We start from the raw sequence: 16,767 nt of genomic DNA, 5'->3' as shown, positions 1-16,767 counted from the left end.
AATTAACTTTCCACTCAAAAACAAGATACGATGCATTGGTCTTTGTTTCCCTCTAAATTATCCACAAAAGCTAAGCTAAACTCAACCCTAGTCTTCTGTGCATACTAGCGGTGGGTATTTATGTACCTCTATACCGATAGTCTTGAACCAGACTAACCGTCTTGGGACCAGAACTACGGCGGCACTCCCAAGCGCAATGCTTCACCCGCTTGACGCACAAACCAAAATACTACAAAGGGTAATAAAACAAACAAACCAGTACTATCACCTTATGTGAAAGTACCACTGAGCCTAGCAGGGAATACAATCCTTTTTTGACCATCAATCCACATTGTTTACAGTGTACTTTTCAAATACAGACAGCTGTAGTAATCAAAAAATGAGCATCAATTATAACAGAAAATTTGTGAATGAAATAAGTTCTACACAAAACAAATGCGCGTTCACGTCTATCGCTTAACAATCCAGCGTTAACCAACACTACGTTTGAATCTGCGCTTCGTAAAACTTTCTTTTGACACATGTAGCGGCATATACTCAAAAACAATCCAAAAGCCGCAGCAGGCTAAGACACGAGGAGATTATACTAAAGACGCGTCACACTGAAGCATTACATCTGATGTTATTTTTATTACTCCGTTTCACCAGCAGAAAGAACAAACACCAATCACTTACTTTGGTAGATGCATTCAGTCGAGGGAAGATACATCAAAGAACGCACAGTAACAGATAGTGATGGTAGTAACGTCATTGACAGTAGTGACGGTCAAAAGAAAGTTTTTCCCCATGCTCACCCTGCAGCCATGCTCCAAACAACCCGCCATGCCCCACAGGTGAACACACACGCTAATATACACACCACACCCACTTACGGTGCCATAGTTACAAATGACGTCACACCGCGCGTGCATATACACAACAGTATAGAAGGAAAGAAGAAATATCACAACAGACTAATCAAACCCGATATATGGCTCCTACAAATCATGTTAACAACTTTACAGCACTTGTTGTGAATTTCACTGACACTGTAGTAGGGTCGCTTTGTGAAAACATCTAAATGGTAAATTATAGATCTAGTAAGACAGAAACTCACCTGTTCCCCACTCATATTGGTCTGAAAAGGTAAAGAGGTGTTTCAGGTCTCGGGAGACTAGCGTAAATTGACCAACAGCGCCATCTGCTGTTTTGGAAAAGAAAGTTGCTCAATTGCACATGTGAGAAAATCAGTCCGCACTCGTGTGAGAAAATCAGCCCGCACTCATGTGAGAAAATCAGCCCGCACTCATGTGAGAAAATCAGCCCGCACTCGTGTGAGAAAATCAGCCTGTTGCATTTGTGAGAAAATCAAGCCAAGTTTCCTCATAAAAAGGCAAATGAGTCTCACAGTTGTAACACACAATACATATATTTGTCCATACCTCTGCATTTTCTCTCAAATAGAGTTTTGTATTTGAAAATCACTTTGCGTTTGTTTGAAAGCCGAGTTTTTCTTTGCAAAGCAGATTGTGTTTATTTGCAAAACACTGGATTTGTTTGATAAATATTGGCACAAAAATCGCTCCGTACAGCGGACAACCCCCAGCGTTTGAGAGCAGAGTCCTGCTTATTTTTCAAAGATTTTGATAACTTATTTTAGTTACTTGGCGGTTTTTTTATCATTCAAATTTGGCTGGGTGGTTAATAACATATTTTTCTGTTGTGTGAAAAACTCAGAACACATATTTTAATATCACTTTACACGGACTTTAACGTGAAAGTAACTTGCGTGTGTTCCGTTCATATTTTGGTCTCTTCTGCTTGTCGGTACAGATATCATCTATCTGTAGACTTATCGTTTCATTATGAACTATGGCCGTAATAAGAATGTTGTGCATAGAAACACTGCAAATTCACACAAAACAATGAATCGGTTGAGGGTATAAGAAAACGGTGAGACTGAATTTAACCCATAACCAGGAAGTTTATTAGGGCTAAAGTGTACGTTACGTAACGTGGGTCACAGTAGCTAGGCTCCCCCTTGCGCGAGAGTAGGATTTAACCTACTGTATTCTCTTGTATATGACCTGCTTTAGTTAATCATGTCAACAAGTGTGCTTAAAAATGTATTTGGAACCAGCAAAGGTAAGCTTTTAATACTGATTATCTCTGCGTCTTATCATAACTTTGTTTTTACCCCCTCTGATTTCGCCAAGAGCTGTGACATTTACTGTAGCATACATGGTAAATAAACTAACTGAAATACAGACGAATAAAACACAAAGACAATATACGTTACTGTATAATTTAGTGCTTGTAGGCTACAATAAAATGGTACTTTTATATATATACATACATACATGTAAACAAAATTACATATTTACATAAAACAATAGATCAAGTATTAAATGTTCCAGACGGTTGCACATGCATAATACATAATATGTATAAAACTTGTAAAGTAATATATCTTTGCAGTTGCATACATCTGCTTAATGTGAACAACGCATAATGCATTTTTGCACATGATAATGTGAAGTCATTTTCTCAAAATTATATAAACTATAAGGTTTAAAGTGCATTTGGTTGTGTTTCACAACTCCTTGTTGTCTGTTCAGCTGCTATTTATTTCAGCCTTGCTGTTTCACATTATATCCCAGCCAGCCAGCCAGCACTGCACTGCCCTCCCCTCTGTTGTCATATAATCATGTGTGATGTAACAGGGTTGGCAAGAGATCCGACTTACATAAAAGGGGCTTGTCTCCTCCCATCTGCATGCACATAGTTTTTATTGCTCTTTACAATTTGCCATAAACTCTTCTTCATCCTCTGTTCTGATCAAGGGTGCAGCATCACATTTCTCTACAGGATGTCCTGCATAAAGCCTCAAACGATTGGTAAGAATCTGGGAGCTTTTCATCACTTACGCACATCTGCAAGTTTCACTTTCTGTTGTATGTTACAGCACAGATTTCATATATGTGTTGGTGTGAAGCACTGCAGTGTATGAAAGCACATGTCTGTGTTTTAAAGCAGCTGTTGTGTTTCCTATGAGAGAGGGTGAGATATACTTTGTCCAATGGTTTTTGAATGTTAATTTAGCAGCTCACTTATAACTGAATTTAACTTCTTTTGAATTGTATATCACAAGTTTGACTTTTCTGAAAGAAACCTGTATGTCTGTGTAGTTGCTTCATTATTTATGCATTAGTGTATCACAATATATGTGAACGTGTAGAGTGGAGAGGGATTGTTTTTCTAAAGATAATGCTTCTCTTTGTAACATCGCTGACTCTCTGCCATTTCAACTCTGTCATTTGTTAACTCTAATCCTTTACTTTGTACTTTCAGCTGACATAAATGATGGAGCAGAGTAGTAAGTCTGCAAATCTGTGACTTACTACAGCTATATAATTTAATATAACTCAGCTAACCTTGCAGTTTAGGACCTCTATATACAGCGAGTAAAATAAGTATTAAATATGTCACTGTTTTTCTCAGTAAATATATGTGACCCTGGACCACAAAACCAGTCATAAAGGTCAATTTTTCAAAATTGAGATTTATACATCATCTGAAAGCTGAATAAATAAGCTTTAGGATAGGACAGAATTTGGCTGAGATACAACGATTTGAAAATCTGGAATCTGAGGGTGCAAAAATATTGAGAAAATCACCTTTAAATTTTTCCAAATGAAGTTCTTAGCAATACATATTACTAATCAAAAATTAAGTATCTTCATGGAACATGATCTTTACTTAATGTCCTAATGATTTTTGGCATAAAAGAAAAATCAATAATTTTGACCCATACAATGTATTTTTGGCTATTGCTACAAATATACCCCAGCGACTTAAGACTGGTTTTGTCCTCCAGGGTCAAATATTTCTAAAGGTGCTGTAGATATGAAATTTTCACCAGATGTTGGTAACAACCAAAGTAATCCATACATACAAAATAAAACAAAACAAATAAGTTCAGAAATTAAGTTAATGGAATGACACAGGGAAAAAGTATTGAACTACTGAAATTTATTTAATACTTTATACAAAAGCCTTTGTTGGTAATAACAGCTCCAAGACGCCTCCTGTATGGAGAAACTAGTCGAATGCATTGCTCGGGTGTGATTTTGGCCCATTCTTCCACAGAGTCTTCAAATCTTGAAGGTTCTGTGGGCCTCTTCTATGAGCTCTGATCTTTAGTTCTTGTTTTCTGTTGGACTCAAGTCAGGTGATTGGCTGCGCCATTCTAGCAGCTTTATTGTCTTTTTCTAAAACTAATTGAGTTTCCTTGGCTGTGTTTGGGATCATTGTTTTGCTGAAATGTCCACCCTTGTTTCATCTTCATCATCCTGGTACTGTAGGTGTTGGGATTGAACCAGCTAATATTAATTTCCACTGACAAGGGGTAGGAATGCTTTATAATTACTGATACATTTCTGCTGGTGTCCTGGCTTTCCATGCCTTTCTTCACCTCCCTTTCTTCATGTGTTCAGTACTTTTCTCCTGTGTCATTCCATTTTATTACACATAACTTAATTTATGAACTTATTTGTTTTGTTTTCTTTGTATATATGGCTTAATTGGGTTGTTACCGACATCTGGTGAAAATCTCAAGTCAAAAGCACCTTTAGAAATATATTTACTGAGAAAAATGGTGACGTGTTCAATACTTATTTTATCTGCTGTAAAAAGTGTCAGCAACACTTTAGAATAAGGTCCCATTTGATAACATTAATTAATTCTAACCTGAAATGACAAGTGTTTACTTATCTTTATTCATGTTAGTAAAAAAATATATAGGTTCAAACTTGATTATACATTGTCTTGATATACATGTACATGTAGTCATAACAGTAAAATATAAATAATTACATGCAACTAAACCCTAAAACAAACCATAATTCTAACCGTAACTCTATAGTAAATACATGTTGTGCCTAGAATTTGTTCGTTATTTCTTAGTTCACAGTGCATTGACTAATGTTAACAAACATGACTTTTAATTTGAAAATATATTAGTAAATGTTGAAAATTACCTGTAAAAGTACTATTCACCATTAGTTCATGTTAACTAATGTAGTTAACTGATGTTAACAAATGAAACCTTATTGTAAAATATTACCAAAGTGACATTACACAAAAACAACATTTTATTACCATTATCATAATTTCAGAACATTTGTAGAAGTGCATCTTTATAACATTATTCTGATAATTCTTTTCATGAACAGATTTTGATCTGTCAACTTGCCAAGCAATCCGATTTTGTATATCACGCAAATCACAATTTGCTGTCTGTATTTTTACAGCTGCTGCTCAGAAAACATACTTCACAAAAGTACATGGGCTGCCAAACATCACCCCCTTGGTAAGTTCGGTAGAGGAGACCCCTGAGCCCATTCCCACCACAGTCAAAGGCACCATCCCAACCTGGATACATGGGAGTCTGCTGCGGAATGGTCCAGGAAAGTTTGAGTTTGGGAATCAGCAGTGAGTACGAACATTCAACTGTCAATATGGCCATTTTCCTTTTCCTGAAAACTTTTCAGAGGTCTGTTAATTATTTTATGTAATTCAAACTCTAACATGAATATGCGATGTAAATGTTTCCTCAGCTATAACCACTGGTTTGATGGCATGGCCTTGATGCATCACTTTCAGATTGAGGATGGTCAGGTGACATACAGAAGCCGTTTTTTGCGCAGCGATTCATATAAGCAGAACAGAGAGAGGAACCGTATCATGGTGTCAGAGTTTGGAACTTTGGCTCTACCTGATCCCTGCAAGAATTTCTTTCAGCGCTTCCTGTCCAGATTTGAGATGATAAGTACGTCGAACTTGTGTGTGTAAATGACAGTAAGGAGGTTTACTTGCTGTGCTGTCTGCCATGGAGAAATGGATCTCAATAGGTTTAGAAAATTCAAACATCAGCAATAGCCGATTTAAATGTGTTACAAAAAGCTCTTTCTGTTTTCTGAAAGAGTAATGAGGAATGTCTCTGGAAGGCCTTGCTCAAGAGCACAACAGGAGTGGTCAGTGGAATTGTCCAAGTGTGTCTAACATCATAGACGAACAGCTTTATGTCTGTAATCACAAGAATGCATTTAAATCAGAGACCACAAGCTCTCAATTAAGATTAAATAAAGTGACAGTACTACTTGAGTGTTGAGATGGAGTTGACAGAGTTCTAGACACTACAACTGAGGCAATTATACAGTAACACATTAGTCTTTTAAAAAGGATAAAACTGCACAACCATCTTTAGGATCAATGCCTCGAGAATTGATTAAACAAAACACACCATTAGAGAGAAAATCCAGTCCTTTACACTGTCAGTATGGTGGAAGTGTGGCTTCATGCCACAATAAGGTTTGCATTTGGATATGTGGGTTACACAACTAAAATCAATGTGAAAAAAACAAAACAATTTCATTATTTAAAGGTGGTTCTCATCCGGGGGGCCTCAGCAAACTGCCAAGGAGGCTGACTTAAAAGTATTTAAATAATAAATTCTTATTTATAATATAACCTAATGTAAACTCTAATCTAAATTCAACTGGTAAAAATACATCTATAGACAATAATCTACTCGCTAATATAAATTAAAAATGCTCTAAAATCTAAAAAACTAAAATCATACTGTACTGTGTTTTGTTCCTACTCAGTTTTTACTGAAAAACAGTTCTTGAAACTTCTGACAAAATGAATTGTGGTTAATGTATTATAATTAATCCCAGTTTCTGTTAATAAAATTCTGAAAACAAGCAGCTTCATCAAATTTACAGAAGAAATACCTAGAGATGTGTGTTAAACAACAACAACAAAAAGTCAAAATATCAATTTCTGCCTCAAAGTTAAAAAAAGAGTAAATTTGTGACTCTCTCCATTTCCAGAGCCAACAGATAATGCCAGTGTCAACTTCGTTAAATACAAGGGTGACTATTATGTCAGCACAGAGACTAACTACATGCACAGAGTGGATCCAGATACTTTGGAGTCAAAACAGAAGGTATGAACATTTATGCATTTAGCAGACGCTTTTATCCAAAGCGACTTACATTGCATTCAAGTTACAGTTTTTACATTTTATCAGCTCTTGCTTTCCCTGGGAATCGAATCCATGACCTTGGCGTTGCTAGCGCCATGCTGTACTATTTGAGCTACAGGAAAGCCTGGTTATGAACAATAACCAACCAGTAGTCACCAGCCTAGACTAACCCGTCATGTCTAAGAAGAATGATTATTTATAGGTGGACTGGAGCAAGTTCATCGCTGTGAACGGTGCTACTGCTCATCCACACTATGATCCAGACGGCACAGCTTACAACATGGGCAACTCATACACAAACAAAGGTTAGACTCCGGTCTTCTCCTTGTGTGCTGATCAATCTAAGTACAATGTCATTTTAGGATTAGGAGGCTTGATGTTGTGCTGTGGTGTGTTTTATAGGGGCCTTCTATAACATCATCAGGGTGCCACTAGAAAGAGACGGCCCAGAAGATACACTAGAGGGAGCCAAGATATTATGCTCTATCGCCCCTCGTGACAAATCCAAACCCTCCTATTACCACAGCTTTGGTGAGCGAAGAAGAGAATCTGTCATGTTTATTATCTTCAGATCTCCTAGACAGACAGATTTTCATCCTGCATTCTCATGAAGAATGACTATCATGTGTAATTTTATTGCAAGGCACTCTGAATGGTGTAATTGTAGTCTGAATGGAGTGATCATATGAAATGAAGAAAGCCTTCATTTTATTTTCCTGAACCTTTTAGGCATGTCAGAGAACTATGTAGTGTTCATCGAGCAGCCCATTAAGATGGATCTGTTTAAGATAGTGACTGGCAGACTAAGGGGGAAATCGCTAAATGAGGGTGTTTACTGGGACCCCAACCAGGAAACCATATTCCACCTTATTGACAAACAAACTGGAAAGGTGAGACAACAATCCTGACAATAGTCTCACAGAGGCACTGAGAACAATGAGCAGCAGATGCTTGAAGCATGAGTTTATTCGTATATTTGTTTGCTGATTATGATTCATGTGGTTCAATGAAAGCTGATTAAGTACAAAGACAATATCAGATTATTTTTGATGCTATTTAAGAACTTTAACCAACTACTTTGCATCTCTCTGCAGGAGATGGCAGTGAAGTACCATGCCAAGGCCTTGTCCACCTTCCATCAGATCAATGCTTTTGAGCAGGATGGATTCCTCATGCTAGACATGTGCTGCTCTGATGACGGACAGGCCATAAACAACTTCCTCGTTCAGAACCTGCGTCAATCAGGAGAGGCTTTGGATGCGGTAATGTTCTTCCTTAAAGTGATAGTTCACCCAAAAATTTAAATTTCATAATTAATTACTCACCCTCATGCTGTTCCAAACCCATAAGACCTTCATTCATCTTCGGAACACAAATTAAGATATTTTTGATTAAATCTAAGAGCTTTCTGTCCCTATATAGACAGCAATGCAACTGACAAGTTCAAGTCCCAGAAAGATAGTAAGGAAATCATTAAAGTAGTCCATGTGATATGCTTGTAAACAAGGCACAGCACATGCAAGTACACGCATGCGTGGTACTTTCGTGAATGCCCGTTGAAGACTGACATGGAAGAGAATAAATTGTTGAATAAAGTCGTTATTTTTGTTTTCTTTTACGCACAAAAAGTATTCTTGTAGCTTCATAAAAAAGAACCACTGATGTCACATGGATTATTTCAATGATGTCCTTACTACCCTTTTGGGACTTGTGTTGATCTCACTCGTGTTGCTGTCTATACAGGGTCAGAAAGCTCTTGGATTTCATCAAAAATATTTGAATTTGTGTTCTGAAGATGAACGTAGGTCTTATGGGTTTGGAACAACATGTGGGTGAGTAATTAATGACGGAACTTTCATTTTTGGGTGAACTAACCCTTTAAGCTCTCTTTGTCTTAATAATGGTATTAATAATGATGACAACAACAACAAATCTGTAAATCACAGATTTTTTATTTTACATACTGTAATTTTTTAATTTTTATTTATTCTGTCGCTCTCTTTTTCTTTCAGATGTATAATACCATGAGCAGGCCACTGCCCCGTCGTTTTGTGCTGCCTCTCAACATCACCAGTGAAACCCCACTGGAACAGAACCTCAACACACGGCCTGACAGCATCGCTACAGCTGTCTGCCGTACCAAAAATCAGGTGCTGTCTTTATGCTGGTTACAACACTATGTGTGTCTGTATATCTCTGAAAGTTGCTCATTCTAAACACTGGTTTTCCTTCAAAGCCCTCCAAGCAAATGTATTACAGTGTGGGGTCAGTAACATTTTTTAAAAAAAATTTTTTTAAGAAATTAAAACTTTTATTCAGAAAGGATGCATTAATTTGATTTCTGAATGATCATGTGACATTGATGACCGGAGTAATGGCTGCTAAAAATCAAGAATAAACCATTTTACCATGTATTAAAACAGAAAACAGTTATTTTAAATTGTATTTTTGATCAAATAAATGCAGCCTTGAAGAGCGTATGAAACATATTTCAAAAACAAAAAATCTTACCAACCCCAGAGTTTTGAACAGTAATGTTACATAATTAATACATGACACTAAAAGTGCATTTATGTGTTGGAGAGCCTTCATCTCTTTTAGAACATGTCTCTCTCTCAGGTATTTTGCACGTTTGAGGATCTCCATGACGAAGACCTGAAAGACTGCGGTGGCTTGGAGTTTCCACATATTAACTATGCCAGATATAACACCAAACCTTATAGATATTACTATGGTTGTGGCTTCCGACACCTAGTGGGTGACTCCCTAATTAAGATGGATCTGGAAAGCAAAAAGTTCAAGGTGAGAACAATTAATAGGATCGTGATTGATACCTAAGTATTCACAGTTACTATGATCAAAATGCAGAATGTTTGCTAAATAAATTGATTTACAGGTATGGCGCCAGCCTGATCTCTATCCATCAGAGCCTGTCTTCATTCCTTCACCTAATGCTGAGGAAGAGGACGATGGAGTCATCCTGTCTGTCATTATAACACCAGCTAAGGTACAAAACAGCCCTGCATGAATGTAATGTATGTAAACATAAGCTCTATAATTTACCTGCTTTGTAAGAAAATGAAACATGAGAAATTACTAAATTGTATTACATTATCAATGCGTCTTCTGTCTTAAACCTCTTCTTTCTCTTCTCTCTGTAGGAAAAGAGTACATTTCTTTTAGTCCTAGATGCCAAAACCTTTGAAGAGCTGGGAAGAGCCGAAGTGTCTGTCAACATTCCTTATGGATTCCACGGAGTCTTCAACTCTAGTGCATGAAGCTCTTTGGATCACTCCAACAAAATAACAAATTCTTCAAAATGGTTACCACACCAGTCGCCTGCTACTATTGAAAGCAATTAACATAACAATATATCTATGAAAGCAGCCCAGAGAATCTCCTATTTTCAACCTCATATTTTTTTTTAAAGAACGAAATATATAGTTACAGTTCTCTGCAAGAAATTATACCTTAACTTACATATAACAAAAGCTGCAGAGTTAAATTTAGAATTAATTAACAGCTTAACAATTTACATTTTCCTACAACTTTTAAAATGAAAGAGTTTGATGTACTGTGGCTTTGTTCCAAATTTTTTGATGTAGGGTGGGTTCAACACATTTACATATTACCGATGCCTATTCGGTGTTCATCAACTTGGCCCACCCAGTCACAGTGATATAATTGAGGAGGAAGTAGAATGGATACTATAATTTCTAAAGAGCAGTAGAAAATGCTATTGTTTGTATTTAACAATAAGAATAATAAGATGGGGAGATCCGCAAACATTGTGTTGTTTCTGTAAACCTGTCAGAATGTAGTGTAGGCTTTGCAAAGTGGCTTTTATTTATGGGAAGAAAAACAGCTTGTTGAATTCTGTGGGTCAGAAAGGGGAGGGAAATCATAATGTTACACTAAATTATGGGTTTTGGTGCTAAACATTATGGTGAACCGCATGGGGAAAATAATTAAAAATAAAATATGATATGACCCTCTTTAAAATTAGCAATATGATATTCCTGAAAGCACATGTAATTTTGATACTATATGATTTCTCTATACAGTCTTGTTTATTATTTGCTTTTTATATTTTATCTTTTAAATTGTGGACTGTATGTTTATATCACAATATGAAACTTTTTTAACTTTATTTTATTTGCTCAGTATAGTATCTGTTATACATTGCATGTTTCATACAAGGTTTGTTTCTTTTACTCGAAAAACAAATATGATACTTCCTTAAATGAGAAAACAAGTTCATTGCATTGAATGAAAATGCATAAAAACATAGGTGCCATAATAAGAATAATTAATGTTGATATTTAAATAAGAAAAAATAATTACTATACAGCATATGTCATATTGTATTAATTTTCTACCTCTTTGTGAAGAGCTGCTTCTTTTGTGTATTACGCCTTTTACCTTTTAACTTTATATAACAACTCTACATATGTTTCATTATACAATGTTTTTTTTTTTCTTGATTATCACAATGACTATGATAACTATTTGTACACACAATACTTGTATGCTATCTGCTGCATGGTTTAATTCAGAAAGTTCACTTTGATAAAAACAACCATAATGTTTAAAAGCAAGAAGTGTCCTGTGTCCAGTATTTTCCTCAGTATTTCACATTCTGATATAAGTTTGATTAGGAAATCTTGACGTCATGATTATCCTGTAGAAACGGACATCAATACATTTCTTGCCCACTAGGAAGCAGCATACACTCATAGCAGGTGTGCATGAATTTAGTTACAAACAACCCCAATTTAAAAACAACTAAATGCATCCATTCTATACAACGCACTACATGCTGAAATGCATCCATTAACAAATAGTGCATTCAGTCAGTTAATATAAAGACATTCAATGTGTGCACGTATGTGCTCTTGCATATGAGTATCTCTGTGGCTCGGCTAAATTGGGAGCTCTCAGATTTCCCCTAATCCCTGCACATCAAACAGCAGGCAGAGCAGAGCAGATGCAGACAGACAGAGGCACTGCTCTCCTGTGATATCTCGACCTGCCGGATCTTCTTTCTCCGTACACAGTGCTGTTATTGTCCCTGTATCTGTATGTGTGTTTGTGTGAGAGACACAGCATAGGTTGTTTGTCCCTGTGTCTCTCCATTCCTCTCTTTTTGGGTTTTAAACAGTGTTCTGACTGGTAGCAAACAGACAGTGGCCTATGGACACAGATGCTACACATACACACTTTCTTGGTCAAAAACAGAAATTCAAAAATAACTAAAAATAGATTGAAAGGACTGACTGACTGATTAACTGACCGGCTGACTGAATGAATTAATCAATGAATGATGGAAAGCAGCGGCAGGACGTAAACCAATACACTAACCAGGTGGTGGCCACAACAAAGACAGCTGTGTGTGTGAGTGTGTGCGCGCCTTGTTGCCCTGCAAATCCCACTCAGACACCTGCACTCAAAGCTTCCCGCTGCTGAACCTCCACTTCAAACAACTACCGACACATCGAGCGGAAACACATATCTATGGAGAAGGGAACAAAAGACTGGGAAAGAAAGTAAAGAATAGTATTTCTGCAAAACTTTCCTAACACTAACTCATACAATGCAGTTTTGATTTTCAGAAGACTGTTACTGCAGGCACATGTACTGAAATATCTTTATTTATAGCTTTGATGAACAACATGTCCATATGTGTATCATTGCAGTGCATCTAAAATTTTAAAATGACCTCCATCTGACGAGATGTCACAGACCAAAACGCCAAATGTGAAGTACTGTATCAGATCACGCTACAGCACAGTCTTGTCCAGTGGGCCTGTAGAAGTATCTGGTATGAAGCTGCCGTTTACGAACCGAAGACTGTAAAATAACTGTTTATTAATTTCTTTGAGAATATAATGCAAAAAGCAAAAGCGCAGAGAGAATGTAATACAATAAATATGATTCAAAATCATTAAATGTATGAATAATGTCTGTTTTATTAAAGAAAAATGTAAAATCTGGTTCAAAAGTTGTACAGTATATATTTATTTGATAGAATCATCATATTCAAAATTTAATAAATAAATAAACAATGGTATTCACCATTGTTCTCACCTGTTGATAAAAGTGTTGTTTCACCTCAAACTTTTGGTAAAAATAAAAATATGCACTAAATACATATTGAGGTTAACTTCAAACCAAAGATGGAGTTAAGTAAGGAGTTACATTTGAGTGAAATGCTTCATTGTCTCACACTTTGAGGTTGGTAAGATTTATTTTTCTAAAGTCTTTTATGCTCATCAAGGCTGTATTTATTTGATCAAAAATACAATAAAAGCATTTATTATCATCAATTATTATTAAAATTCAAAATAACCCTGTTTTATATTTTTAACATGTCATTTATTCCTGTAATGTCAAAGCTGCATTTTCAGCAGCCGTTACTCCAGTCTTGATCCTTGAGAAATCATTCTAATATTCGGCACAAGAAACATTTCTTCTTATTATTATTATGAAGATTTACAATATATTAATTTAGTATACATGTTTTTATAGGCCAGTTTTATACAATGTGTAACAGGGGGTCTCTGCTTCATCTCTCATATCCAAAAAGTTTGAAGACCCCGGGTGCTGAAGACTGAAGATTAGAGAAAAATGCCTCTGTCCTGTGTCTTACATTATGTGCTGAAACATGAGGACAGGAAATGAGGGTGTTTGCATCATAATATCCTCCTCTAAGTGTATATGCGTTCTTTCCATTTTGTTGACAACAAACGTCTTTGATGTCTTCAGTTTCAGGCTCAAACTGAGGAGCGGATACAGTGGAAACGTGTTTAACAGCAGACATATGAGTTGGTCACTTATCATATTTACACTGACGGCACACATTTACTTGTGTACAATAATACTGGATGCGATTGGATGGATTGGAGTGAGACGACATTAATATGCTAATGCATAAAGAAGAAAGCTTAAAATACTGAAAATGATTACAAATAATTTCAAAATGACATTTCTGTTAATTGTGTGTGTACTCATGATACTATATGTCATAAAAAGAAACACAAAGTACTAAAAAGATGACAATAAAACGATTTTCCTAGTAGTAAAGCATTTGTCACTTCAATGTTTATGCAAACTTCTACTAAAATCCTGAGGTATCTGTCAGCTTATGAATCTAAAAAATCGTTTTCCCACAAAAACATTTAGTAAATACTACACATCAGCCCTACTTGACGTTCTAACAACACACTGCTGCTTAATCATATGGTTACAACTATAGAAGTGAACAAGACTCTAGACACAACTACAACAGCCCTTTACATCTAGATTGGTGACTTAATATACAATGTAGTAAAGAAATATGCTTTTAACACACCAAAGTCAAGCATGTTAAAATATATTCTAAAACTAGAAACTGGATATTGCATGCGCTGTTGCTAACACCTAGTAGCTACACACCTGAAATGACAATGAAATCCCAGGAAAATATAATAAGACTTATAACAAGACATAAACAGCAACATGGACTCTGTCCTTACCATTGATTTATCAATACATTTAACTCCCCGACTTGTTTTAACCCATAAAACATGGTTAACATATTAATCAGGTCTTCTAGTGTGGCCTGCTCTCTTGCTGATACCAGAGCTCTCTGATTGGATAATGGAGCTACTTCTCGTAGCCAATAAGAGAGGCCTGCACCTTTTTTCTCCTAGCAACAACGGTAACTGTTTCCTTTCAGCACGACAAACGAACACCCGTAAAATTACAATACGAACTGCGCAGCTTTACAGAGGAGAATTTCTCTGTTTTCTGCCATTCTGCTCTGTATTTCAACTCCTGCTGGTTCCTTTCTGATTCCCGCATCCCCTCTCTCATCTTTGGCTGCTTCCTCTCGCACTCTTTCTCCTCCTTTTCTACATTATCTTCGTTTCACTCTTGCTGTACTTCTCTATCCTTCCCACCCCTCTCCTCTGCTCTCCTCAACTCTTCCTCCACCACACCTCTCTCTCTCTCTTGGCTGACTGGTAGGGGCACACAGCCGGCTCCTGTTTCATGGTCTTAAAGGAGCAGCATGTTTTTCGTTTCACTGAAGGACTATGCTGAGGGATTCTGGGTAAACAGCATGCACTCGCTGACCCTGGGAGAGGTTCTGCACAGGCAGCCGCTGTGGAGCAAACATCCCGCCAAACTCTTACACACACACACACACACACACACAGTTACCTTACACAAACTGCACACTGCCTGGAACTAGGCACAAAATTTATAATTTATTAATTACAGACATACAGCAGTGCAAAAAAGGGATATTAAAAATGTACGAATGTCAATGCATTCGATTCAAAATATCAAAATATCAGATTAAATATGAAGCAATTTCATATTTTTACATGGATTTTTTTTTTACTTCAGTAGTATGGGGATCAAGCATAATAGTGATTTCAATCTTGTAGGTCATTTCTAATTTGTTAAACTGATTATTTTACATATCCCTTCTATAGAAATATAACTTTCTTCTTAAAGTGTCTTACAGAACTTGTTCATTGTAAGAGTGGCCAACCTAACCTAAATGGAAAAATGTCAGTTACAATATTAATCTTCTTCAACATTATAAGCCCCTTATGTTTGAGACTAAATAATTGCATTTGTTCCTGTTAGCATATGCCACTTTACTTTTATCTAAGAAAACAACCAATGCTCATAATTTGTATGGATACAACACAATTTTTTTCTGTACATGTAAAAATATTAATGTTAAATGTGGAAATGTGTTCATCATGAACTGAAAATAGATACATTTTCTCAAATGATTAATCATGTATTTATGTTGCAGCCAAAATGGAAAATTACTGAATACCAATTAGTCACAAAAGTCCTTTTTAAACAGGCTATTTTTGGAGGATCCTTGAAATTGATTTATATAGTCCAAACAAGAGGTGAAGATTTATCTTTTACTAGCAATTACAATTTTTAAAAAAGTTAATTTGGTATCAGTTTCATGTTGATTCATTAATTCCTGCAGCGTGACACCTCCGACATATTAGAAAGGGACATTTTCAGCATTAATATGCATCCAAAAGCTAAATTCTTACTTTTTTGTGTGTACACGGGAGTCTAGCTATTATCAACCATGTGTGAAAATAGCTTAATAATTTAAAGTGTCCTTCAATTTGACTGCAGTGTCCTACCATTTGACATGTTACAGTCTAAAATGATTTTTCTAATGCTAATAATGTTATAACACAACAATATGTTATAAAACCAGTTACGAGATTACATGGAATATGGATCAAGCAACTTTTGAAAATTAACTAGCTTCACTGGAACATTTAAGCCAACTGATGCTTTAACAAAAAACTAGTGTCTAAAAATACTCTTTTTTTGTGGATTTACTAGTTCAAGAAAAGGTCAACCTCAAAAAGTTCAAATGCACCTATTGTCATCTTTCCGCTCCTCGGTTTCATCTCGCGATTGAAACTTCACACTTTGCTGTTGGCCGTACCACCCAACCTTAATTGACCTCACTCTCTCCCTCCTTCCAGCTCTTTCACCCTCCTCAGCTCTGCTCCAGAGGAATTCTGCCGCTGGGCTTTTTAATATTCCCTGTGCTTCAGTGCGGCCCGGCCAAAGCAAGCTGACACTACAGATTAACCACAGACAGAAGGAATGCCGCGGTGCTTTTGTGCCACGTGGAGAGCCGCCAACTAAACGCCTTTGGCCAGGTCGGACTGTAGGAGTTCTCAGAAATCAAGGAGAGC

At 36.4% G+C, this 16,767-nt stretch overlaps 1 protein-coding gene across 2 annotated transcripts; it reads left to right on the top strand.

Moving 5' to 3' along the window:
• The first annotated feature begins 1,572 nt into the window (after nt 1–1,572).
• bco2a (beta-carotene oxygenase 2a) lies at nt 1,573–11,627 on the top strand. 2 transcript variants are annotated; one of them, XM_079419344.1, is made up of 14 exons: nt 1,993–2,124; nt 2,823–2,876; nt 3,331–3,355; nt 5,292–5,472; nt 5,598–5,809; nt 6,876–6,991; nt 7,233–7,335; nt 7,433–7,561; nt 7,760–7,920; nt 8,125–8,292; nt 9,043–9,180; nt 9,650–9,832; nt 9,927–10,037; nt 10,192–11,627. In XM_079419344.1, exons 3-14 carry the CDS (start codon nt 3,340–3,342, stop codon nt 10,306–10,308), a joined length of 1,635 nt encoding a protein of 544 aa, XP_079275470.1. In that variant the 5' UTR covers nt 1,993–2,124; nt 2,823–2,876; nt 3,331–3,339; the 3' UTR covers nt 10,309–11,627. The 2 variants fall into 2 exon arrangements, with proteins under 2 accessions (XP_079275469.1, XP_079275470.1); XM_079419343.1 differs by lacking the exon at nt 3,331–3,355 and having other exon boundaries at nt 1,573–2,124.
• Nucleotides 11,628–16,767: the final 5,140 nt, after the last annotated feature.

This window comes from Barbus barbus, assembly GCF_936440315.1.
Source record: "Barbus barbus genome assembly, chromosome: 6".
Classification (NCBI taxonomy): Eukaryota; Metazoa; Chordata; class Actinopteri; order Cypriniformes; family Cyprinidae; genus Barbus; species Barbus barbus.
The sequence above is the reverse complement of the archived record's forward strand: the minus strand, read 5'-3'. Positions and strand labels throughout refer to the sequence as shown.

Bases quoted from the DNA above. Each gene is read 5' to 3' on its own strand.
- bco2a (XM_079419343.1), top strand. From the start codon at position 2,082: ATGTCAACAAGTGTGCTTAAAAATGTATTTGGAACCAGCAAAG. The intron at 5,810-6,875 runs GTACGTCGAACT...CTCCATTTCCAG, and splicing joins GTCCAGATTTGAGATGATAA to AGCCAACAGATAATGCCAGT. The intron at 7,562-7,759 runs GTGAGCGAAGAA...TGAACCTTTTAG, and splicing joins CTCCTATTACCACAGCTTTG to GCATGTCAGAGAACTATGTA.